The 26,494-nt window shown below is 40.0% G+C and overlaps 1 protein-coding gene across 3 annotated transcripts in view; it reads left to right on the top strand.

Annotated features, from left to right (window-relative positions):
• The first annotated feature begins 341 nt into the window (after nucleotides 1-341).
• The window catches only part of KCND2 (potassium voltage-gated channel subfamily D member 2), a 293,506-nt gene continuing 267,353 nt past the window's right edge, over nucleotides 342-26,494 (top strand). Inside the window, exons 1-3 of one of the 3 annotated variants that reach the window (XM_068932370.1) lie at nucleotides 359-426; nucleotides 1,197-1,303; nucleotides 2,544-3,717. In XM_068932370.1, coding sequence (XP_068788471.1) covers nucleotides 2,603-3,717 — 1,115 coding nt within the window. In that variant the 5' untranslated portion in view covers nucleotides 359-426; nucleotides 1,197-1,303; nucleotides 2,544-2,602. Of the gene's footprint in view, nucleotides 427-1,196; nucleotides 1,304-2,169; nucleotides 2,335-2,543; nucleotides 3,718-26,494 lie in introns of those variants that run through there. The other 2 variants (XM_068932378.1, XM_009687309.2) reach the window with 2 other exon arrangements.

The raw sequence follows: 26,494 nt of genomic DNA, 5'->3' as shown, positions 1-26,494 counted from the left end.
TTCTGAGGTCTTGACGCGAGCTCAGTGATGAAGAACCCGAGTGTTTTCAGCATTTTAATTACAAAATACAAGCAGCTCGTTCTGCTCATCAGAGCTAGCAGAAGGGCACGTAAAGCTCGAGGCATTATGTCACCGCTTTCCCCCGAAGACGCAGCGCTGCTCTGCGCTCATCTGCCGCTGGCGAGGCTGCGGAGGGCGCCGGGCGCAGCGCGGCGGCGGGCGGCGGCGGCGATGCGGGGCGGCGGGGAGCCAGCGCCGGCGCGGCCCCGCGCGGCCCCCCGGCCCGGCCGCGGCGGCCCCGCACTCCTCGTCATCCACACGCCATCTAGCGACGGGAAAAAGGGGGCGGCTTCGCACGGGAGCGGAAAGGACGGAAGGAGGAAAAGGCTCGCATACCCGTCCCAGCTCTCGCCTGTCTGAAAGCGGGTAAGAGCCGTTCGGATATTGCAGCGAGCACGCCGGAGTGGCTCGGAGCGGGTGTCGAGAAGCCTCGCAACACTTCACTGCCAGGCATTTGATTTTTTTCCCCCCTTTCTCTCTTTCTTCCCCTCCCCTTGAGAGGAGCTAGCACTTCAGAGAAATCTCCCTAGCTGCCTCACCTAAGCCATCTCCACAGCCCGATCCCCACCCGAAACACCGCTAACTCTCTGCGCGGCGCTGACGGCGGAGGGGTTGGACCGCGCGATCCAGGCACCGACACCCCCCCACCCACACACCCCGGCACTCCCCGCCAGCGCGGCCGCCCGCAGCCCGCTTTGTTCCGCCCGCGGAGCCATGCCCTCCGCGCCCGCGCCGCGCCGCCCCGCTTCCCCCCTGCGCCGGCGCCCGCCCCTGCGCCCCGAGCCCGCGGGCGGCGGCGGCGGCGCGGGCAGGCGGCATGGCCCGCCCGCCGCGGGGGAGGCAGCGGGGAGCCCCCCCCGCCCCCGGCCGCGCCAGGGCCTCGCCGCCGCCCGCAGCCCCGCGGCAGCCCCGCGGCAGGGGCAGCGGCCGCAGCCGCGCCTGACGGCAGCCCCGCGCCGCAGGATCCGCTCCCCGAAAGGACGTGCTCCGTTGAGTTGCCAGGCGCGATTACGTTGTTTTTTCCCCCCACCCACCCCTTGAACTTGTTGCTTGGCGCTCGGCGGTGGCGGAGGGGGGTGGGGGTGGGGGAAAGCCTTATTATCGATGTCCCTTTGGATGCGATCAAGCTTTCTCAGGAGCAACTACTTCCCCGCCGTTCCCGGCGGGGCACGGAGATCTCGCGGCAGAGCCTGTATTTCTAAAAGTCTCTATGCAACTGAGCGCTCTCGTCAGACTTTCCCAGGTAGGTGCCGCAGGCTGGGCACGTCCGGAGGGATGCGAGAGCAGAGCCAGGGGAAGGGGCGAGGAGAAGGAGGCGGGAGGGGGAGACCATCCGCTGCTGGCCGCCGAGCTGCACCCTGCCGCGGCTGCGGCGGGGCCCCGCGCCCGCCTCCCCGCCGCCCCCGCGCCCGCCCCGGCCTCCCCCGGCTCTGGGCAGCCCCAGCCCCTGCCCCTGCCCTGCTCCATCGCGAGGCGCCCCCGGCTTCGCCCTTCGCCGCCTGCTCGGCCGCTGCCGAGGATGCCCCGTGTCCCCCGCATCGCACCCTCAGCGGGGGCCTCGGGAGCCCCCGCTCCATCCTCCTCTCCCCCGCCAGCAGGGCCCTGCTCGGCGCTGTCCCCGCTCCGGATCGATCCTTGCCCCAGCCCCAGGCGCCCCATGCTGGGGGAGACTCGCCTCCCGCCCGCTCCGCTCTGCAGGTCGCTCCCTCCTCGCCCCTCTCCAGGTGCCCCCTCCCCTGCGCCCCTCTGCCCTTCAACGCATTTCCTACAAGGAAAACTTGCCTTAAAGTTTAATGCTGCCGCGCGGAGCTCCTCCCCCTGCCCCGCCGGCTCCCCCGGCCCCAAACCTGGGTCAGGAGGAGTCCGCGGGGGGCAGCCATCAAGGTCAGGGAGCGGATTCGTCCCGCTGCTGCTCCAGGGCTGCGGCCGGAGCGGCGGGGGGGGAGGGAGGGGGCGGCCGGCCCGGCCCGGCCCGGCCCATCCCCTCCGCCCCGGCACGGCGAGCGGGCGGGCGGCGCCAGGCGGCCCCGCTGCAGCCCGCCCGGCAGGACTGCGCCGACGGCCGCGGCCGGGCTCCGGCGGCGGGCGGGGAGCGAGCGGAGGAGGGGCGCGGGGCCCGGCTGCATCGCGCGTGGAAGAAAATCTCCTTCCAGGTGGCTGCACCGATGCACCAGGGCTGCTAGCCAGCTGCTGGGGTTAGCGCTGTGGATCGTCACTTCCATCGAGGGGCCACGTATGGACCTCATCGCCAAAGGATCCGGCTGCTAGGGAGTAGTAGGTGCTTTGAATATGTTGATTTCCCGGTGTCCTGATTTATTGCCCTAACTGGCTAATCAGTCCCTGGAAAGGATAGTCTAGGACGAGGAAGGGGAGGAAACAAGATTAAGCAGCCCAGTTAATACTGAATCACAATAGCGTTCTGGAATCCTGTTGCCTCAAAAACGTGTGAGCATTTATATTTTTCTTTTTCCTTTGTGTTTTAGTGGCCATACCAGAACTGTCTCTAAACTGACTCTCTCAGCTGTAGTAGCTGTTCAGGACCATGGCAGCAGGAGTGGCAGCATGGTTACCCTTTGCCAGGGCAGCCGCCATAGGATGGATGCCAGTGGCCACAGGTCCTATGCCAGCTGCTCCACGGCAGGAGAGGAAGCGAAGCCAGGACTCTCTGATTGTGCTGAACGTGAGTGGTATCCAGTTCCAGACATGGCTGGACACCTTAGAACGCTACCCCGACACTCTGCTGGGCAGTTCAGAGCGGGACTTCTTCTACCACCCTGAGACACAGCAGTACTTTTTTGATCGGGACCCTGACATCTTCCGCCACATTCTCAACTTCTACCGTACAGGGAAGCTTCATTACCCCCGCCAAGAGTGCATCTCTGCTTATGATGAGGAGCTGGCCTTCTTTGGCATCATCCCCGAGATCATTGGCGACTGCTGTTATGAGGAATACAAGGATCGCCGGCGTGAGAACGCTGAGCGCCTGCAGGATGATGCTGATCAGGATCATGCAGCCGAGAGCTCCTTACCCTCTATGACAGCTCGGCAGAGGATGTGGCGGGCCTTTGAAAACCCACACACCAGTACACTGGCTCTGGTCTTCTACTATGTCACTGGTTTCTTCATTGCTGTCTCTGTTATTGCCAATGTGGTGGAAACAGTGCCCTGTGGGGTAAGCCCAGGCCGCATCAAGGAGCTGCCCTGTGGAGAGCGCTATGCTGTGGCTTTCTTCTGTCTGGATACTGCCTGTGTCATGATCTTCACAGTTGAATATCTGTTACGCCTGCTGGCAGCCCCTAGTCGTTACAAGTTTGTACGCAGTGTCATGAGCATCATTGATGTGGTTGCCATCATGCCGTATTATATCGGCCTGGTGATGACAGATAACGAGGATGTCAGTGGGGCTTTTGTGACACTGCGAGTCTTTCGTGTCTTCAGGATCTTTAAGTTTTCCCGTCACTCACAGGGGCTGCGCATCCTGGGCTACACCCTGAAAAGTTGTGCCTCGGAGTTAGGCTTTCTCCTCTTCTCGCTTACCATGGCCATCATCATCTTTGCCACAGTCATGTACTATGCAGAGAAAGGTTCATCAGCCAGCAAGTTCACCAGCATCCCTGCAGCCTTCTGGTACACCATTGTCACCATGACAACACTGGGGTAAGTGCAGCTGGCATTTGGTTACAGCCAACATTTCAACAAGTGTATTGCCAGGAATGGAAAATGCTCAATTTCAAAAATGTTAATAGAAAGAAATGAAAGGGTAAGTTTTTGTTCCTCAACTTTATAAATACAACTCAGCACTCCTTTTAAAATGCTTTACATATGCAAGTGAGTTAAAAGTGTTGCTAAAGTTAAAATAACCCAGGCCCCAAACTGGACATGAATTGAAAAACCCAAACAAATGTAATTCTTAAAACTATGTTTGGGTTCTTCACCATTTTCTCTGACAGTTTATTCGGTCTGGATAGTGAAATTGCAAGATTTTCTAAATATTTGTGAGTTATCAGTGGATTTCTAGTAGAATAGTATGATTTCTGATAGGATTTGTTGCAGTGTTGCTAAAGTAGTGATAGTTATGAGAAGAAAACAGGTGCAATATTTTGATTTGACCATGCATAGAAGTATGTGGATCTGCCATTTTGTTTGAATTGAAGTATTGATGGGGACTTTGGTATAGATTTGGGTACTGCAAGGTGGTTTTTTTTCACAAAAATAAAAAAGAATCTTAATCTCCACAGGAAAAAAAAAGTCCTGATCTTATTTAAGACATTGGACAAAATCCCTTTGATTTCCATAGAACTGCAGCTTAGCTCCAAGTAAATAGCACATGTCAAGCTTTGCTTACCTATGACACAGTGTGGAAAAAGGTTTGAGAAAGTGTGAAACACTTATATGACAGGTCAAATAAATATCTAAAACATAATTCTAATGACTAGAAATTCTTCCAGAGAATTAGGAGTTAAAAGATGCTTGGTCAACAAAAGATTGTTGACACTAAACTCCAATAGAGTTTAGTGGAAAGATAGGAGATAGTACCTAGCATTGTTTTATAAAGATAACAGGTCTCTTACTGATACTAGAATCACATTGTAGCAGCTGACTCTGTACACCAGGCTGTACGATGTGTTTATCTGTAATGCTAAAAGGGATTTAGAAAGTTTGGCTCATTTGAGAAGACAATTTGTTGCCCTGTTCTTAATTTTGGGCTTTATAGTATCAGCTATGAAACTGAAAATTTTTTGATTCCTTATAAATTTTCTAGCTATTTAATAATTACAGGTATTAAGAGACACAACTTTTCACTCTCATGAAGATGAGGACCGTCATTTTATTAGTCAAACATTTTGCCACATCTTGTTGAAATTGTTGAGATTTATGAAACACGTATAATTTTTAAGCTTAACAAAATGAAAGTGCATTATGAAACTATTATGGAAAAAGTTGATTTATTATATGCAATCATAATTCAGCTGGAAAAATCACATATAGAATTTTGAACAAGATAAAGGGACTGTATTATGCCACCATTTTTTTAGAAAAGCCTTTTATCTTCAGCACACTATAACAAATGAAGATAAATATAGTACATTGTAAATATTTCATAATACTTGTGAAGGCAAGTTATGCTAAAAAGGAATGACAAGAGCTTTGGGGATTTTAATCTACTTTTTAGGTTGCTGGGTTTTTTAGTTTTCATTTTCTTCTGGTAGTGACAAACTAAAGGGACAAGTTAGCACAAGGAACAAGTTATACATGATAACTAGTTCCACAGTCCTATTCTTTCTGATACTGTCTGATACATTTGCCACATATTTTTAATTATCATTTGAACTGTGATGATTTCAGCAAGTTAAGTCATAAGAATTTACCAATTTTTATAATATACAATTTTATTATTAAAAAGCAGGAGATGGCCTGCATTTTTTTGTAATGAAAGGTATTTGTTACATAAGTCGAGTTCACCACTGTGGACATTGTTGTTGGCAGTACTTGTCCATGGTACTGAACCGTATTGTTAAGTAGCATAGCCAGCTCGTAATGGAATATGACACAGACGTGATATTGATTTGTCAGTGATATGACTTGGCATTGATATAACTTGTTTTTCTCTTTCATAAAAAATTGGTATAATCCCATAGTTCCATGTTTTGAGACAGTACGCTGAATACCATTTCAAGAGTACTGATGAATAACACTGAAAATCTCTTTGAACAGAGCTCAAGAACCTATTTTCAAGTACACAGGCACACGATATTTAGGTCCCTGGAGGAAGAAAAGGGATTAAAAAGAACAGATGTTTGACTCAGTTTTGGAAGTAGTTTGCATAAAGCAAGTTTTGAGCAACTTTCACAGAGATGCAAAGTTTCAGCCTTACAAGTTCCTATATGATTACAAGTTCAGATATTACAGACATCATAACTTGCTGGGAAATTTTTAGCCAATACATTAGCTAGATGATATCCTTTAAAAAATTCTGATAACTATGTAAAGACTATGCTTAAATGTTAAATAAATATGAATAATTTTAATTGAATTGCATAACAAAAGCTTTCAACTGTCTTTAGTTGAGGGAATGATTATAGAAAAAGAGAGGGAAATTCTAGGAAAAGCAGCAAGCGTTAGTGAAAGCTGACTGCAATTAGTACTGCTGCCTTCGGTTCTATGTTAGATCCTGTCACCATTGACTTTTGTAGAACTCCCATTTATTTTTAATTTTAGTTTTTGCTGAACAAGGGCTATAAAATTGGGCTCTATATGAACAACTTTTTTATTTTAGGAATAAAGTTAGCTGAAATCTCTTAATTTTAAAATAATAGTAGCACACAGCAGGCTCTCTGAAATATTATAAAAATACATGAAAACTAATAGACTATGCTATGAATAATAGACTAACTATTTGAGTTTTTGACTCTGAGTGTCATTCTCACATTTTTCTAGATAGCAAGGGTATTGAGTAGCGACCTTTGCAATTTGGGGAGTTATTATCTTCGAAGCAGAGCTATATTTCTCCGTTCTGCATGATTGCTGAGCAATTAAAGCGTCTTTAAAAAACATAGATTACATTTTTCTCTGCAGAGTGCCAGTGACTTCAAATATTGCTACATTTTAGCCTCCAAGGACATCCCAGCTATTAACTATTCTTGACTGCTCAACTCAAGTGATACATAATTGCACATAGAGATGTTATATGAATGAATGAATGAATGAATGTATGAATGGAAGAGAGAGAAAGAGAAGACTCTAGAAGAATAGCATGCCATCTTCCAGAAACCGAGGTGTCTGATTTCAAATTTCAGCTTGATCTTTTATCATTATTAATTATAGCAAAAGCAAAGGTAAAACAGCGAGGAGGGACAAGAGATTAAAATAGAAAGAGGTCAGAAGTCAGTATGTAGAGATTCAAGATAACAATGAGAAGCAGAGAAGTTAGGGACATAAAAGTCAAGAAACAGGGTAATGTAAAACCTCACAGAGAAAAAAAAGCTCAAATCTATTGAATTGGGACTGACAGATTTACATGGGGGCTTGTGAACATCTACACTCATAATGACACAGTTATGTCACTTTCTGCTGTCACCTCATAACAAAATAATCTAATAACTTTCCTTCTCCCTTGTCAGTAGCCAGCAAATGAGTTTGAATAGCTGTTAAATTTTTGATGGTAACAATTGTTCCTAAATCAGGCAGAGCTCTACAGTAGCTTATACTTTATAAAGATGTTGTACTTTAAATAAGGAACACAATGGTCTTTTGTGACAAGTTCAGAAGAAAACACATTGCCATATTAAAACTCTATATTTATAGGCTTTACATTGGGTAGCTTTGTCAGGTCATGTAATACATTTGTAGATAAACATAATACCTTATGGAGGCAACCTTAAGCAGAAAACTATTTATCTACTTTGGATATATAAACTAGATGTGTATCTTCCAGAAAAGATAAAGCACAAATTCATTTTCATTATTTGTTCATGTAGCCCATAATGTATGAGGAATCCCATTTAACATGTATCAAATCCCATCTGCAGAAGACTTTATAATCAAACAGGTGACTGGATGTGAGACTAGAAAGCCTCAGATAGTGAACGGGGAAATAAGACAATGGACTTCATTCTCCTGCGCGTTCCATTCTCTCCTGTCATCACTCCTTTTCCATTCTTATTACATCCTTAAGGTATATTGCACTTTTTATTTTCTTCACTTTTATTTCAAACCACCACTTTCTGTAGCCTCCTGTTTTGGGAGTTGTCTTTTGGCTTGGCTCCTTTCCTCCCTTGTTCTGGACAAGTTTAACATTCATATTAAGACTCTTGTGGCTTTACTTCCTTCTGCTTCTTTGTTCCATATTCCTCATTCATCTTTCATAACTAGATTAAATCTTTCATTCATTATCATTTTCATTCAGTTGACCTGAACTTTCCTCAAACAATTTCTTTTCTGACCTTTGCTTGATAGGTTTTTTTTCCTTATGAGCATCATAAAATTTCCACAGCATCACTTTTTTTTCCAGCTGCCATACATATTACTTTGTTTTCCTTCTCTGACCGTTATGAGTGCTTCTAGTTTCTTATGGTCTCTGCATGCTACTTCAGAAACATCCGTCTCTTCAGAACAATGTTAAAAAATCAGGAGTTAAATAAAATCTAACAAGAGAACAGAAACTTAGAAGCCTTAATTTCATGAACAATTTAATTGCATGCTTAGAAATACTTTTGTGATGAATATTAGAATATTACAAGAGTAAAGATCAACAGAGTTGGAATTTTATTTCTGTGTTTTTAGCCACTTATTGGCTAATACTTTCAAACCTCTTTCAAACAGCTTTTTTCTATGTTGATATTCTTGTATACCACCTAGTGAATATTTGATGTTTTGCTCTATTTTCTCTTCAAAGCAGAGACTTTTAGTCTCAATAGCTAGAATACTATATAACTGAGGAGGGACAAAGTGTAATGTAAATACTTTCAAAGTTCATTACTAGATATTCAAGAAAGGCTGCAGGGAGAATTTGAAATTTTGAAAAATAGGGGTCATTTTGATAGTAATGAAAATAATTCTTTTATTCTTTAATAAATATATACTCAAACTGTATTGGGCTATTGCTGTCTTGACAGAAAACAGGGTCATTATATTCATATTTAGTTCTCTGCACTGGGGAACATCCTTTCTTTCCAAAAAAAATCCTGAAGCTATCGTAGAGGAAAGGAAGTTAGTTTGCCTCACACATTTTTCTTGAGCATAAATTTTCTTACTGCAGTTAGAAAGAGTATGAAGGTGATGCTTAGCAAAAAAGATATTTTAACTAAAAATCTAATTTATTTGCTCCTTTGGTGGAAACATATAGAATTTTGTTTCCTTGCAGTTATTTTGAATCAAGAATAATAAGAGTGAAAGTGGTGTGGACCAGAATGTAACAAAGAAACATGCTGATTTAGTACAACAGAACAAAGCAACACAGAGAATAATTATAACTGTTACCTGATCTGTTAATTATGGCCTGTCATTCACCTGTTCCTCAGCTGATATTGTGATTATATTAAAGGCCTAACTTCAGTGACTGAATGCAAGAAGTTCAAACTGACTGCTGAAATCTGTACTTAACTTACGTCGTTGTAAGTCTCTCTCTGACCAAGAAGAAAAATTTGCTGTATTAAAGCTGGATGAATCAGTGAATACTGTATTCAAAATAGTGCTAATGTGCAAAAAAATCTGGCAAAAGAAACTCTTCCTGAACAGAGAAACTTATAAATGCTCTGGAAATAAAATATTTATCCAAAATAAATTGACAACATTTTACAGCTGCAGCATAAAAAGTTCTTAGACAAGAGATTTGAAACAAAGTCTAATAAACTACTCCTATTAACTTGAGTTTTACTCCACTGTAATCCACTGGATGCCATGTAGCTATTCGTATTTTAAATTATGATAAGGTGGGGATGGAAGAATATGGTTTTTCAGGGGTTAAATCAACACTTTAAAAGAGGGTGAGTAAATTAGAAATCCAAAACAAAATTTAGATTCAGCCTTATCACGTTTCATCAGTTACCTGACAATGGAGCTGACAGATGATGGAAAAATTTCTATATATTTCTGTACCTATCATTTACTGAGCAATAGTTGAAAACACAAATTTTCATACAAGACATAGTCTTAAAACATTTTTTTTTCTGAATTGCTTTTGCAGTGGAAGAAAGATTTTCAAATCTGTAGCCAGTACTTTGAAATGATAGCTCTGTGCTGCATTTACCTGGAACAATAGTTACCATGCTTGGACTTTTACCCCTACCACAATTAGTAGCCTAAATACTACCATTATTTCATAAATATTTTTTGCTGAAGACCATGACTTTGATCTTCCCATGCTTCCAATAATATTTTATGATCCCCTGTAAAAAAAAGTCAACGGATACAGAAAGGATGTAGTTTTTGACAAAAGAAAATCTGTTTGCCCCAGAGTACACGGTAATTTCCATTGTTCCCTCAGAACAGATTTAAATAAATATGAATTGATATGAAACAAAATAGTGCTTTTGACTGAAGTGCCTGATGTGTAATAGGTTTATGTATTCCATAGAAGAATGCTGGATACAAATATTTGTGCATGTTTCAGGTGTATGAAGGCTCAAATAAAAACATGAGCACATATAAAGATCATATGACCGATATACCAGTCCTAAAATGTTTTAGCTTTGGTAAAAAAAAAAAAATCTTTCAACAAAATTCAGCTCCATTATAATTCAAGTGAGACTGTACTCTTTTCCTCACACCAGCAGAGACACACCTTATGCATTATAAGAAGGCCTATCTTAATGCCTCCAGTGAACACTACAACAGTTTAAAAGCTGACAAAACATTTAAAGACTACATTTGTGTAAATAATAAAGATACAGTGACATTTTTCCTGTGAGTAAAGATATTCTCTATGTATCTAGAAAAAATGTTTCCTGCCTTACATTCATCTGCAGAATTTTGTTCCCTGCTTGCCTGCAGATCCCCAACCTGAAGATGCAGTCTTTTGGTGCTGCCGTACAAATGTATTTAATTTGGTCTTGATCCAGAATTGTTATAGAAAAAAGGTGATTGCATAAAAAGCTACAAAAATTTTAATATGAAAAAGTCAAAATTTTAATTTTTAAAATACTAAGGAGAAGAAATTTTGTATTCAGTGATTTTTCATTTTCCTCTATGTTACTGAATGGTTTAACAGTGAACTCAAGTCACACAGACATAGAGATCTCGTGGGTTTATTAGTTTATAGGAGTCAAATACTGCAAGAAAGTCTTTTAAAGGCATTTATGTGTCTAGAGATGCAGATAGGCATCCAGCTTGAGTTCTCAGAAGAGGCTTAGGTGCTTAGAAACACAAAGGACAACACTTGAAAGCAAGTAAGCTAGAAAACTATGTACATAGTTGTCTTAGAAAACATAGCCCTGTGTACACAAGAATAACTGCTAAGCTAAGTAGAGTACTGTTCAGAGACTCTGAGTTATGTCCTACTCCTATCAAAATCAAATGGGCTTTACAAGTGTTTAGGTCTTGTGAAAATTCAATATGTCCTACATTCACATAACAGTGTAGAAGGAGATATAGACTGCTGTGTGTATGGTATCCTGTATGGTATCCTTAGGAAAGAAGACTTCCTAATTCAAGAATCAAAGAAGGGAAATACCATTGTGAGATAAAAGTGAAGGATATGAGGAAAAATCTGTTCTTTGGTATTCATTTTCTGTCTCCATTTTTGAAATCAACAGTCCAGCATGAAAAGATACAGAATAAATGAGTTGCAACATGCAGATATTCTTAAAGCAGTGAAAATGTTTTCTAGCAGCCAGATGCAAAATTACAAAACAGTATCAGATAAGGGTGTCCATTTTCTCAAAGAAACATCCAATCTGAGATTTTTATTGACTTCAGTAGGTCTCATACATGGCTCGTATACAGCACATTTGGTAAGGTGCTGATGTGGGATAAGAGGAGGTAAATTCTGAAACTACTGCAAATTCATCTCCTGCTCTGATATGCTGGCAAGTATTTTTATTTTGTCTTTAGTTGAATCTTTTACGTATATGGTCTGTACATTAAGCAGAAGGTTTGAGGAGGAGACTGCTTGCATTTGCAGTAATATGAGCTTTATAAGCCTCATCTTTAGCTCTGATAATTGTTTTTTGCCTTCTTCTGTATTTCTAAGTGAAACCTTCTTACAGTATGTTTCCCTAATTTTTCCTGATTCTTTGTATTAAAAGTTATCTTCCTGAGGTAAGCATCTGGTGTCATATGTCTTTTTTTTTGAGAAGGCATTGTGATTTGTGAGTTGCCTCTTAATCAGATGATCCCTAGTTCAACTTTGTACTACCACTTGCAGTAAAGCCTCATATCAAAAACTAACATACAAAGCAGAACTTCCAATAGTGAGAACATTTGTATAATTTTTCAGCATATAATCTAAAATAAAATTATTTGAACATTAAAACAAAAATATTATAAAAACTGTCCTTAAGTATCTGCATAATTAAGTTTGGTGGTTTGATTATTGGAGACTCAATTTCCTTAGAGACATAATTCTTCTCCTGGTGTGATAGACAATATAAACTTCTAGGAATTTATTTAATCAGACTGAATACTTTAGTAAATTAAAATAAAGTAAGTATATTGCACTATATTTTTAAATTACTTGGGATACAAAGTAACTGTACAACTCTGTAAAGGCACTTATAATGATCTAATATTATAATACATTGCAATGCCTTTATTAATAGTTACTTTGAAACAAATTATTTTGAAGCACACAATAAACTTTTTCCTTAATTCAAGATGTGCATTTAGAAACTTGTTTTTCCTATTGTATTGGCAGATTTTCAAAATCTTTTGGCTGATGTATGTGAAACAATCTTTCAAGTTATCACTTGCTGGCTTGGCCATCCAGGCATTCTTTGTAAATGGCTAAGAGTCAGACTGCCAGCTGGTCAAGGACATAATGTAGTGTTATGTACTCGCTCACATCCTGAAAGTTATCAGCATCCCAACTCACTCACCCACCTCCTTTCAGTAAGATGAGTCAAAGGACTTCTCTATATGAGAACATGTGTAATGTGACAGGGGTCCTTAACTTTTTAGTGTGGCTGTTGATCTCCCCCTTTTTTAACCCAAAAGAGGAATTTTGTTACTGTGATAGTGCCTCTACTTTTAGTTTCTGCAACTTTCATCTCTGCCACTTGCAGCCAGTTAACAATTCCCTGACCATCCTTATCAGCTATGGACAGCAACTACTGTGCTGTGCAGGGTTGCTTAGGAACAGAATTGATGCTCTTTGACATGGTGGATTACAGTTGCAACATGCTAGTCCTCAAACTCTCCTGCTTCCCACAGAGGACCGAAAAGCAGAGAGGTTGAGGTTCCAAATCTGACTGAGAAGAGGGTATACTTTTTGTTTTAGGATGTCTAATCTCTTCATCGATAGCAAATAGCAGGTTAAGAATGGTGGCCTTTCTGTTGAAAGTACAGCAATGCTAAGAAAAAGCTAACTGACAACTCTTTTTACCTGCTTAATTTACAACTTCTTAATTCACATATCTGGTGTCTTGGATTGCTTAAAGAACTGAGAATTTTTAGCTCTTCTAAGCTTTTTTATTGGCTTGGGTTATTGATTTACTTGTTTACTTCAGTTAACCAAATGCATTTTGAGCCATGGATATCAAGGACTAGGGCTCAGCAGAACTAGGCAAACAGAGGATATACACTTGATGAGAGCTGGAAAAGCTAAAGGTGTTTACAATATCTGATTTTTAAAAGGCATTTTTGGTGTTCTGGTGTTTATTTGATATATGCTTATTTATACAAAATGTAAATTTAAATATTTCTATTGTAATAGAGAATTTAGTTACCATCCATATCAATCAAGTATTATCTTTTTTTGAATCTGGATAACAAACTTGAAAAATACAAACTGAAGTTTCCCCACAGACAGATAGCTTAGAGCAAATCTGTGCTCAGATTGGTTTCAAGATTTGATGAGGTCAATATTTTTTATTTTTCAAGCAAAACGGAAGATAAAGTTTTTATCTAAATTGCAGGTGAACACAGTAATTGACCTGGATATTAACTTATATCAAAAGGCACTGAGCTTAGACAGTAAATATTATGAGAAAAGTTCCTTATTAAAAATGCGTAATCTGTGGTACGTATGCTATAATTGTGGACCATGTGCTATTTTCTGGCAATTCTTGTCCTGTGGAGTTATCCCTTCATCCTATGTGTAGTCGGATCATTGAGGAAATGGTAGCCATTAAAAACGGCAACCAGGAAAATGTTACCATTGCCATGATCATTTATTTAACCTACAATTTATTTCCTTCCCAGGTCCAGACTTTTGAAATTTAAATCATTCATGGGAGGGGCAATGCTGCAGGTCACACTGCTGTGCCTTGCAGCACGATTCAGCGTCTTGCTGGGTTGGCAGAGTTGTGACAACCTCTCCCCTCCTCCAGGGCACAGGCACAGCTGCAGGTCGCAAATGATCTAACTAGCTGTGTCTGGCACATGCGACCGATGATTTTAAAAGGCACCTTTGCGCAACAATGCACATGTGTAAGACAAAAACCTAGTTGCATGAGACAGAGATAGGAACCAGTTTTGTCTCAGATCTCTAGGACCAGACAGGAAAGAGTATCTGAAAGTGAACTGCGCAAATTGCTTTGGATGTAATTGCCTCCTCCTGGTTACCAGCTTCCCCAAGCCCTCTTCTGACTCAGGAATACAGTGTGAGGTCCATTAGGTGGTGATAAACTGAGTGGATTTACAGTGGGTTTGGCCATGCAGTAGGAAAGAGCTTGTGGTATATGCACTTTTCTGCCACTGGAAGAATGTATGTGACCGACCTTTCCCAAATTCTCGAAGTGGTAGCTACCACATTTGGCATGTACTCTTTGTTACATCTTTGCAAACAAATGAATCACATACAGCAAAAAGTGCCAGATGATGAGGAATGCTAGATTGGAGGATGGATTGGGCAGTGGATTTGGGTCTAAGTAAGAGGATTTGAAAGGTGCTTACATCAAAAGTGTGAAAACAAGTTTTTTCCTCTCTTTAGTGTCAATGTGAATATCCCCTGCTATAGTATACTTTCTAATATCTAGTTCCCAGCTCATTAGCTGTACTAAACAGTTCCTTTATTTTCAGAGCAAACAAATCCAAATACAATAGAAAGGTTTCCTTAAACAAGCTCTACCTGCTGTCTGTATACGGTCCTTTTCCAATTTCATGGGTTTGCGTGCAAGGATAAAGCTGCAGAAATTGTAGACTGTATCTTAGTCTAAAGGGGGCTTTTAAAGAAGACAATCAGGATATACAACTCTTTTAAAGGAGACAAGTAGGACATTCTTTTTTTAAAGGAAACAATCAGGACACATCACAGAAAAGAATTATTATATAAGAATCTGGAGGTGGAACTCAACCTTATTTCTCTGCCAGTTGCTTACCATCTCTGGGAGGTATTTATAGACCCTAGCTTACTCTTCCAAAAGTTAAATGCTTCTGAGCTAGTCACCCCTGTCTCACGTTAGAGGCAATGCAGAGAAGCAGACAGCTGGAGATGTTTATTTCTCTCCACTGAGTACAAAGAAAAATTGTTATGATTAGCACAGACCTAAACATTTAAATTCTAGATGAACTGGATAAAATAAATCCCAACCTCAGTGTCTAGCCAGCTTAGTCTCATCACCTTGCTAGAGGCTGTATAACTCTGAAAGGCACTTAACATATTCCTTTCAAATATCATGGTAAAATACATCCTTGAGATTTGATGAGAATTTCTCCTTTATCCAAAAAGTAACATATCTGCTTCATTTAAACTGAAATATTCCTGTTTTGCGTTTTTCCCAAGGCCATTTGTGAGGTTTTGCCAATTTTTGGCCTTTCTCACATAACAAAAAAAATTCTAAATTTGGAAAAAAATGATGAGGCGTTTTCCTATTTTAAAAGAAACTTCCAGAACACTGAAAGAAACATTCAGTTAAATATTCGCCAATATTTTCTGCAGAAAGAAGTCATTCTCCAAATAGCAATACTTTTCAAGTAACATATGGGCAGCTTGAAAACCATAACTCCTGAGAGATGTAAACTATTCCTGTTCTTCTGAATGGGAAGTCTAAAGACTGATTCATATTTTGATCTTGTTAAATGGGAAGTCTAAAGACTAATTCATATTTTGATCTTGTTAACTATTTCATCATTATCCATTTTTAAAGTGCCTTCAAACACCTGTGCTTGTCCCACAAAGGTAAGCTGTCATGTTCCCACAGGCCATAATTCTAAGTGTCTTTCAAGAGGCACCAAAATGCTGAATTGCAATTTTGTGTTGCCAATGCACAGCTCTGAAGCAGAATGAAAATTTTAGAGGCACACTGAAATAAATTGAAATTAATACTAAACAGAATTTCAGTAGGGACATTCTCCTTGTTGCAGTATTTATTTTCACATTTAATTCAATTAAAAAATTTACAATGTTAATTTTACTTAAAGTTGCCTCCAGACTGAAGCATGGCGAAATCTTGAGGGCCATAAGGGTATACTATGGTCAAGACTGCTTCAGAGGATATATCTTGCTCATTTTCCTTTTGAACATGATCATTTTTTCTGAAAATCATACTAATATCTCTGTGGATGAAATTTTCTAATTTGGTATGAAATTGTTTTATTTATAGTGATTTGGTTTGACTGATTTAGTTTACCTCCATGTTCTGATTTTTCAGAGCAGCGAATCCCAAATTTGCCTGCTAGTACAGTTCTATACCGGTGTGAAACAACCACATTTCCTTCAATATATTTTGCTTTTGTGTAAGATTTCATCACATTTTGTTCCTTTATGCCTTAAATGGCATATTAACCTTTTTTCATGAAAATAGATGAGTAAACTGTAGGTGAGATAACATATATATATTTTAAATTAACATGGTGTCTAGACTTTTTAAAATATCTTTGTTAGTAACTTCTGTTTATTAATCGTGTCTCATCTGAGTAGCTTCATCATAAATTCTAAACAAGTTCTAAATCAAGAGTACTGTCCTGCATCACTACGGAAAGTTTAGTTCTCCTTTGAAGGAGATTTGAGGAAACTAATTTTGATTTAATTAAAAAAAATATTAAATATTCTTCCAATTTACTCTCCCAGCAAATGCTCTTTACAAACTTGAGGATGGATGATGCAAAGAGAGAATGTAGGCTCTTTCTTAAGCTTCTTGCCTAATTCTAAGTTATCTTTGGAACAAGTTCTTGTATGAAGAGAAGTTTATTTACACACTTCTGAGACTTGACGTGATATTTTTAACCTGCCATCCACTTTTCTACTGTCTTAAGACACAAACTGAAAACATGGACTCATGCAACATGTTTACAGAGAAATTTTTGCAACTAATACGTTTGTTAGAAGTTAAGAAATAGATGAAGACCAATAGTGTTATAAATTTGAATTGCTTGTCTTTCAGCAGAGTATCCTGATAGTGACAAGTTTGTGGTGTGAGGTAGAAGAGCAATATTTCTGTTCTCAGGTTTTCTTTGCTATAGTGTAAAAATTGATGGCTTATTTAAGAATTCTATTTACATAATTTGGTGAGAGAATTGTAAATTATAAAGGATGCCAAGAACCTTTGCAACTAGACTAAGTTTAGTGTCAAGATAAGGTGAATATTTTCAATTAAATATTTAGAACTTTTTCCAAGTGAAATTACGTATTCTGGAAGTTTCACAATAAAGCATCAATAGCTCTTGCTATGTAAGGTAATAGAAAAAATATTCAGGAATTCTTGAACATTTACTTTCGAGAAGTACCACTTTGACAAAGGCAAAATGTAATTGATAAGTATAATTTATGAATTTCCTGTTTCCAAAAATGTTTGCATGAAAACTACTTATTCTTTATTCAAACCACTGATTCTTTATTCATTTTTGTTTAGAAATGTAGATCAGAAATTTTAAAATAAATGACACATTTAGATTGTTTGATTTCAATTGCTTTTGGGCTTTCACGTCAAGCCAATTTTGGCTTTTAACCTGTATGTGGAATGGATTTTTTTTTTAAGAAACAGTGACATGGGAGAAATATTTCATCTTACTGCGAAAAATCACTTTCCAGCCATTTATGCTTCATTATTTTTCTACTGACAAAAATCAATTAGAAGTATTAATGTCAAAATATCCACCAATGGCTAAGAAACACTAAAGATAGCATCTGGCTTGGGAAGTCCTTAAGCTGCAGATTGCCAAAAGCTGAGAAATACTAAGGGAGGCGTCACTATATTCTTGCCTTTTCTTATGTCTTTCCCTTGTCATTTACTTCTGGCCGCTGACAGAGGCAGAGCGTTGGGTTAAGTAGAGCTTTGATCTGACCCTGAATGCCCACTCTTACATTCTCAGTTAATAGAAATGAGATAGCATGGGTTGAATCAGGTTTAGATTAAGGAGATAAACGGTTTTATATTTTTTTCTAAATTCTTAAAAAGATCTGCCAGCAGTGGATAAAAAGATAGATATTCTTTACAATATGAAAAGGTCAGAGAATCTAAGAATATTATAAAGTTTGAAAAATGTGCAAATAGGAAAATAGCTGCCTTAAACTCACAGTTATTTCTTACGTCTCTATTTTGTTCAGTTATTTATATAATCAAAGGTCATAATCTACAAGATGCTGAGAACCTATATGAGCTTCAAAACACTTAAACTTAAGAAGCATTTCAATGGAAGATGAATAAATGCTACAGCACTGGGGAGTGCTGAATGCCTTGCAGGATTTAGTGCCATTCACTTGATCCAAAGCCCATTGAAATCAATTAGAGACTTGGATGTGACCTGAAAGGACTTTGCATCAAGCTTGTGTATGAACATCTCTAGTAAGATATTGACTGGGACAATGGTTATTTATTTTCATTATCTCAAGCTCTAAGGATTTAAACTAAACTCCGTAAAGTATTGTCAGTACAACAGAGATGCCTGTAATACATGCGTTGCTATACAGAGATATAGCGTAAAAAGCAAAGATAGCGTTCTGCTATATTTATTGAAGCATGGTTTCATCATCAGTAAAACAATAAGATAATAGATTCCAACTTCTGACAAACTAATTCTATCTGCAGATTATTGAGAGGGGACTCATTATGAGCAGCAAATAGCACAGCATCTGCTCTGCTAATACAGACGTTGAGTCACACATGGGATCCTTCTCCAAGTACTTCACAAAAACATCAGCACCAGAGCAGGGAATTCACTCAGACTCCCTTAGAGTTAAAATGGGAAGAAGCTGGCATATTTTTTCCTTAGCTTATCAAAGTCTTGTTAACTCACAGAAGCTTTCAGACAACCTTGAAAGGATATCACACATTAATAGCATCAGAAAATATGACAGTCAGAACCTGATGTAACTAATTTTGGTCTAGTATTATAGTGCTATTTAGACTATAAAGATTTTGTCTGTCGGTTGATCTATTTACTAAAATAGTCAGGGAAAATGTACCATATAATACCTCTCCTCATTATCATGCTAGTATGAAGGACTTTTAAACTGATAATTCTGCCTATACTTTGGGTTTGTGCTGCTTAACTATATCAGGATAAGGTCATATTTGATATAAATGGACACAAAGGAGAAATTCACAGACAAACATTCAGTTCCCTGTTATGAACCTATCAAACAGTCAGTAAAATGAATGAATAAATGAAACCTGAGACCCATGTATCAAGGGTCACGTATCATGTGTTATACACACTCCTATGCATTCCTGCTTTTCCACGTTAAACTCCAACACTCCTGGTAAGAAGGCTCATATTTTCTTAAGCTCCTGCCATCACCATTTGCTAAAGAATTTGCGTTTAAAAGTTTTCTGATATGAGACAGAAATGTCAATACACTGGAAACCATGGAAGAAGGACTGAGAGTAGATTTTATTCTGAGGTTTTAATTCCAGTTAAGATCATGTTGCAGCTTTGTAGGCATGGATGTACTGCACAAGTGACTTTATGCATATTCAAAACTATTTCTTGGAAGCAAATGGCTTATTAAACAGTGATCATGTTACACATGTAAATAAGCTCTGTGGATGAACACAGACCTTTATCCCCATTGTTTTAGATAGGCGGTTGCCTAAAAAAGTTTTTCTGATGGCAGTTATTCTTACAGAAATTTTACTAGTAGAAGTTCATCTTATATGTGAATTTCTTTTTTCTTACCTCATACATAATTTGTGTTTATTTTTCTCTGTTCTTCGTGAATCACACACTTGAAGAGAAAGAGTAAAGAATTCAGAGGTGTCTAAATATAACCGTGAGAGGATCAAATATATGTGTCTGATTCCAGGTGAGCTAAATCGTTCTCTAGATTCCCTTGACTGCATTGACTGCAACAGGAGCTTCAACATTAGCTCACATACAGAAATCTACATACACACATCAAAAGTATCTTAACTTATGAGTTGAATCCCAGTCACAGAATCATGGAATCAGAAAATAGTTGAGGTTGGATGGGACTTCCAGCGATTGTCTGGTCTGATTCCGCTGCTCAAGCAGGGTCAGCTAAGAGCAGGTTGCCTAGGACCGTGTGCAGATGGGTTTTGAATGTATTCAGGGGCAGAGACTCCATAGCCTCTCTGGGAAACCTGTTCCAGCGTTTATCCAAGCTCACAGCGTAAAGTGTTTTCTCATGTTCAGATAGAATTTCCTGTATTTCAATTTGTGCTTATTCCTTCCTGCTCTTTCCCTGGACCCCACTAAGAATCTGACTCCATCTTCTTTACACCCCTTAATCAGGTATTTATATATACTGATAAGATCCCACTAGAGGCTTCTCTTCTGTAAGTTAAATGATCCCCTCTCTCACAGCATCTCTGAGGCTCCAGGCCCTTAATCATCTTCCACAGCCCTTCACTGCACTTACTCCGGTAGGTCCATGTCCTCTTCTCCTGGGGAGCGGGACACAGCACTCCAGCTGTGGCCTCACCAGTGCTGAGGAGAGGGGAATGATCCTCTCGCTTAACCTGCTGGCAACGCTGTTCCTGATACAGCTCAGGATACTGTGGACCTTCTCTGCTGCAAGGGTTCATTGCTGGAACTTGCTGTCCACTAGGACACCCAGTCCTTCTCTGCAAAGGTGCTTTCCAGCTGCTTGGCCCCCCAGGCTGTATTGGTGCATAGAGTTATTCCTCCCCAGGCGCATTTCCCTTCACTGAACTTCATGAGGTAACTCTCTGCCCATTTCTCCAGCCTGTGAGGTCCCTCTCAAGGACAACACAACCATCTGGTGCATCAGCCACTCCTCCCAGTTTTGCAGCATCTGCAGGCTTGCTGAGGGTGCACTCAGTTCCATCATGCAGTCATTAATGAAGATATTAAACAGTGTTGACCCCAGTATCAACCCTTGGGAGACACCACTAATGACCATCCTCATTAGTGACTGATTTGTGTCAATGATCACAGCCTTTTGAACTGGGCAGTTCAGTGGCCGCTTTTGACTCCACCTCACTGTCCACTTATCTGGCCCATACTTGCCCTTCTTGAAGAGAGGAATGACATTTGCTTTCTCCCAGTCCTCAGGAACCTCTCCTGATTGCCATGATAATGGAGAATGGCCTCACAATGACATCGGCCGGCTCCCCCAGCACTTGCGGGTGCGCCCCATCGGGTCCCGTGGACTTGTGTATATCTGTTTTTTTTAAGTGTTCCCAGACCTGAACCTCCTCCACCAAGGGAAAACGTCTTCCTTGCTCCAGACTTCTCTCTTTGGTCTGTGGGGCCTGGGAGTCCTGAGGGCCAGTCTTACCAGTAAAGACTGAGGCAAATGGGGCAGTCTGTCCTTCTGCCTTTTCTGTGTCCTTTGTCACCACCAGGGCCCCTGCCCTGTTTAGCAGTGGGCCCACATGTTCCCTAGCCTTCCTTTTGCTGCTTACGTATTCAAAGAAGCCTTTCATGTTGTCCTTCCCATCTCTCACCAGATTCAATTCCAGATGGACTCTGGCTATCCTAACCCTATCAGGGTCAGGGGCATGCTCAGACAGTGTCTCTGTACTCCTCCTGGAAGCCCCTGCTTCCACCTCTTGTACAGTCCCTTCCTATATTTGAGTTTTGTCAGGAGCTTCGTGTTCATCCATGGAGGCTTCATGCCACCTGTGCTTGATTTCCTGTTTGTTGAGAGGACCATTCTTGATCTTGCAGGAGAAGATCCTTGAATACCAACCAGCTCTCTTACTTGATATTCCTCTTCTTCCAGGGCTGCATCCCATGGGATTCTTCCAAGCAGGTCCCTGAACTGACCAAAGTCTGCTCTCCTGAAGTCCATGGTTATAATCCTGACATTTGTCCTGCTCACTTCTTGCAGGATCCTGAATTCCACCATCTCATGGCCACTGCAGCCAAAGCTATCTTAGTTCTTCACATCCCCGACCAGTTCTTCCTTGTTTGCAAGTATGAGGTCCAGTAGAGAACCTCTCCTCGTCAGTTCTTTGATCACCTGAGTCAGGAAGTTGCCATCAGTGCACTCCAGAAACCTCCTGCAGTGCTTGTGCTGCCCCTCCAGCAGATATCAGGGTGGTCCCCCATGAGAACCAGGGCTCATGTGAAAGTGAGGCTTTCTCCAGTTTCTGAAGAAGTTCTCATCTACTTCTTCCTGATCAGTGGTCTCCAGCAGATGCTCACCACAACACTGCTCATTTTGGTCTGCTCTCTCATCCTGGCCATAAGCCCTTAGCTGAGTCCTTGCCTGTCCCCAGGCAGAACTCCATGAATTCCCACTGTGCTCTCACATAACGGGCAGCTCTTCATCTCCCCATCCCAGCTTGTCCTCCCTAAAAATCCATCCAGCACAGCATTCCAGTTGTGTGAGCTATCCCACCACATCTCTGTGATCTCAATGAGATCGTAGCCCTGTAGCTGCACAAATTCTTCTTGTTTCTTCCCCATGCTGTGTTCCGGGACAGCAGAATGGACTGGCCATGATGTTAAAGCTGTGACTTCTATTTGTTTTTCTTTTTCAAATTTGGGAATCTGTTCTATATAAAATTCTAATGTTGTTTAACAGTACTATATTCCATTTTCAAATATCTTTTCCCAGGGTGCTTTTTCCTAATCGCATTATCCACCCAAAAAGAATCTTTCTCAGAACAAAAGGCACAGAAACTATTGAACAGGTCACCTCAGAATTTAAATTTATGTGCCAATTTTGTCTTGAGACATTATCATTATATTACAATAGTTTCTGCAGACATCATATTTTCCAGTGGCCTCTGCTGGAAAACATTTTTTGTATTAAAATCTGGCTGAATATTTTTCTCCTAATTGAATAGAAAGAGGAAAAAAATCCCAGATCGACATAATTTAAATGATCTACTCTTGATAGTTCATTTAACAAACAATGAAAAGTGCAGCTGAAATGCTATCCAAGATATTTAATGTTGCTATTAAAAATAAGATATAGAAGAATATTATGGACGTGTATTACAGATTAGTGAAATGAAATGAGAGAATCTGCAACAAATAAAACTAAAGAGTTAGGTGTAGTGAACACTACATCTTATTATGAAAAAAGTTTGCTAGAGACTACACCGGAAACTATACTTATTATGGTTTTAAAATATCAGTAAATATTTTGTCCTTCTAAATTTAGAAGTAATTTCATGATAGTTTCTTTTCATTTGTGACAGTCTTATGGATATGATACAAAAGAGAGAAACATTTTTCACCCATGCATTTCTTTGCTCTAAGGAGCAACATGGATAAATGGGTGGAAAACTTAATTATTTCTACCAGTATTTGGGGTTGGAGGCAAAGCCCCTAGGAGCCCATGGAAATAGTTTCATGTTCTTCAGTGGGCTTTAAATCAGTATTCTACTTATATCTTACAGTACATAATCTAGTGTTTCTGTGTCATTAGTCTATAACTTTGAAACAACTAATTCCAATGGGAAATGGAGTGTTGGATTTTTCCCACATGAACTTCAAATTTTGACCTGCTTTCCTTATTAGAATGGAAGACAACTTTTTCATGATAGACTGGTAGAAATGTTAATGAGAGAACCGACAACATTATTAGAATTTCTGTTTTTTTTAAATGTTAAATGTTTAATGGAAAGGTTTACCTACTTTATGTAATCCACTCCAAAACGTGTATCTTAGCCGTCAGAATGGAACATATCAATGTGTAAAAAATGCAATTACTCTTCAGGATTGAGGCAAGCTCTAATAGTTAGATGCTGTGCAAGCTTCTGAGACTAGACACCGTGACGATTTTGTAGGCATCTCATTAACGAATTGTAGTGCTGCAGCATGCTCTGCTTTACTTATTTATTGAAGAGATAATGGGAAATAACTGGTTTCTTTGTGAAGTCATAAATAATACGACAGAATGATATTAAATGCACTGAGATGTGACAGAAAAGCTAAAAACTTGTGGGGTTTAGTATTTTATGGTGCCAGTTCTCTTTTACCAGTACATGTAAAACCAACAGGTATGTTTTAGCTGTTTTTACAAACAATTATCAGTTTAGTGTATTAGCTACTGGAATGCAGGTGTCTTAAATCATAAAGAGTTTCTCAGTCTTGCTATTTTGCAGTAATGTTCAGAAGTTACTAAAGAATAAATCTTTCTCTTTTTTTCCTTTTCTTTAGGCCTTTTTCCATTTTTGTGATAGACAGGGAAAGTCTTTCTCCATGTCTAAATTCCTGATGTGATATACTGGTTCTAAAAGTACGAATGTTTCTGACATTCATTCTGTGCATCATATGTTCTGAGTTCTGTCTTGAAACTGTGCACAAACATACACGTAGAATCCACCATCATTTCTCAGTACTTCACACACTTGATTAAAAGAAAAGCTACTTTTTTTCTTTGCGTGTGTATCTGTGTGGGTGTGCGTGCATGGCTGAACTAGGGAGAGAAAAATTTGTTTCATTCAGCAGGTTAGCCATAGTACTGAGGTCCAGAATGAGGTATAAGCGTCCCCTATTGTCTTGATTCCTGTTCTTTTCTCTAAGAAAGCTATTGTGCTGTATATTGTGAAATTCCTAAGAAACCATGGATTAAAGAAATTGCTGTCTCTCTGGTTATATGAGTTAGCCTTAGGAATAGTTCTGCATATCATGACTCCATGACTATTTACCATGGGTTTGACTCAGCACTTACAGAAGAGCTAGCGTAGAAGACAAAGCTCCACAGTGAGGCAGTCTACTCTATAGGCTTCTATACCCTACCCATCTTCATGGTTCTGAAGTCTGTATTGTAAAATGCTTCTACAAGTTGAACAAATTATTTTTCCTTGGGCAATAGGAGCTCCTTCGATGTTTTTAGTTTAAATGTTGTTACAGCAGACAAGTGCTAAGGTCACAAACGTGTGGATCTTTGCTGCTATTCCAGTGTGAGTTTTGTCTATGCAAAGTATTTCATAGTTTTATAGCATCTATTACCACAACATCTAAAGACTAAGCTCTTCTTCTGAAGCATAACCTTTTTATTGGAGAGGTTCCAAGCATTGTCATATGGGGACACTGAGCCTTGCTGCTTGCTTGATGTAAATGGGATCATTCACATCAGTTTTACAGCAGCCTAAATCCATTGTTTCAGTAGCTACCCTTAGTTTACAGTAATGAAAAAACAAAATGAGACCTGATCCGTCATGCTTTGTACGATCAACAAAGTAGATTTTTAATTCTTTTTGAAGTAGTGGGATATAGAAAACAGATGATGCAATTCTATTGTAATTCAAGTGATAAATATTGGAAAAAAAAATCTAAGGGTAGACACAATTTACATCAACCATTCCAATTGTTATACGACACTTACTATCCTAACTTAAATTTTTTATTTGGGGCTAACAGTGCCATGATGACTATAGAACATGAAGTGTTAGCTTTTCGCTGAGCGAGTGAGTGGTGACTTGGAGTTCACGAAACATCGTACTATGCTTGTAAAATAGTAGAGTTTCAGCTCTGGTTGTTCAAATAACCGAGAAGTCACTAGATAAAATGTCGTGTAGTTCTGGAAAAACAGATGATGGACAACTTTCTCATAATTTTTATGAAACATATAAGTACTCAGCTGCAATGACAGAACTTATGGAAGTGAAGGTCTGGCAGATGTGACACACTGATTTTATGACCATATAAAGCATAAAGGACAGTTACTGTTCCTGAAGTACCTGCCCATTTCTGCTAGCTGTTTCATAGGGAGTACTGTTCTAACCCTAAATTTTCCTAGTTTCCCCTGAATCTATTCTTTCCAACTCTTTTGCAGTACCTATGTTTGTCCTCCTTTCATTTGTAACACCTACAAAAAAAGACAGGTAAATAGCTAGCATATACAGCTTTCAGCACATCTTTATTCCCACAGGTATTTGATATATGTCATCAACCACAAAATGACTGACGTTTTACATTTCAGATCACCCTTCAGGGAAAAAAGCAAAACAATTGGCTCTCTTGAAATGCCAGTTCTCCAAGTGAGGAAGCTGTGGACTTCTTGCATGAAATAATCCACTTTTGAAGAGTTAGCTCAAAGTTAAAGCTTGAATCTATTTTCTCTGTAATAAATTAAAAGATTGAGGATGCAACTTAGGGGCTCAATTCTAATACTACATATCACTGTAACTCTTGTTCAAACTGGCTGGGCAGTCTCTGAGACACAGGGGCTTAAACAGATTATTTCTATCAGCAATCCATTCAATTAAGCAGCTGCATATGGATGAGGATAATATACGGAGGCCCTTACTTGGAGTTTCAAGGAAAAGAGATAATGGATTGGATTACTGTTACATTTTGCCACAAGTGGTTTGTGGTAGAATACTTACCTACTCATTACTTTCCATTTTTTAATACTGTTAGAAGGTATCTCAACATTTGCACATATTGTGTTCCAGAAAGAATGAACCTAACAAAGTTTAGCAAATTTTGGATCAATTTTTCCTGAGGA

This window comes from Struthio camelus, chromosome 1 (assembly GCF_040807025.1).
Source record: "Struthio camelus isolate bStrCam1 chromosome 1, bStrCam1.hap1, whole genome shotgun sequence".
In the NCBI taxonomy this organism is placed as follows: domain Eukaryota; kingdom Metazoa; phylum Chordata; class Aves; order Struthioniformes; family Struthionidae; genus Struthio; species Struthio camelus.
This window is presented reverse-complemented; position numbering and strand designations above follow the sequence as displayed.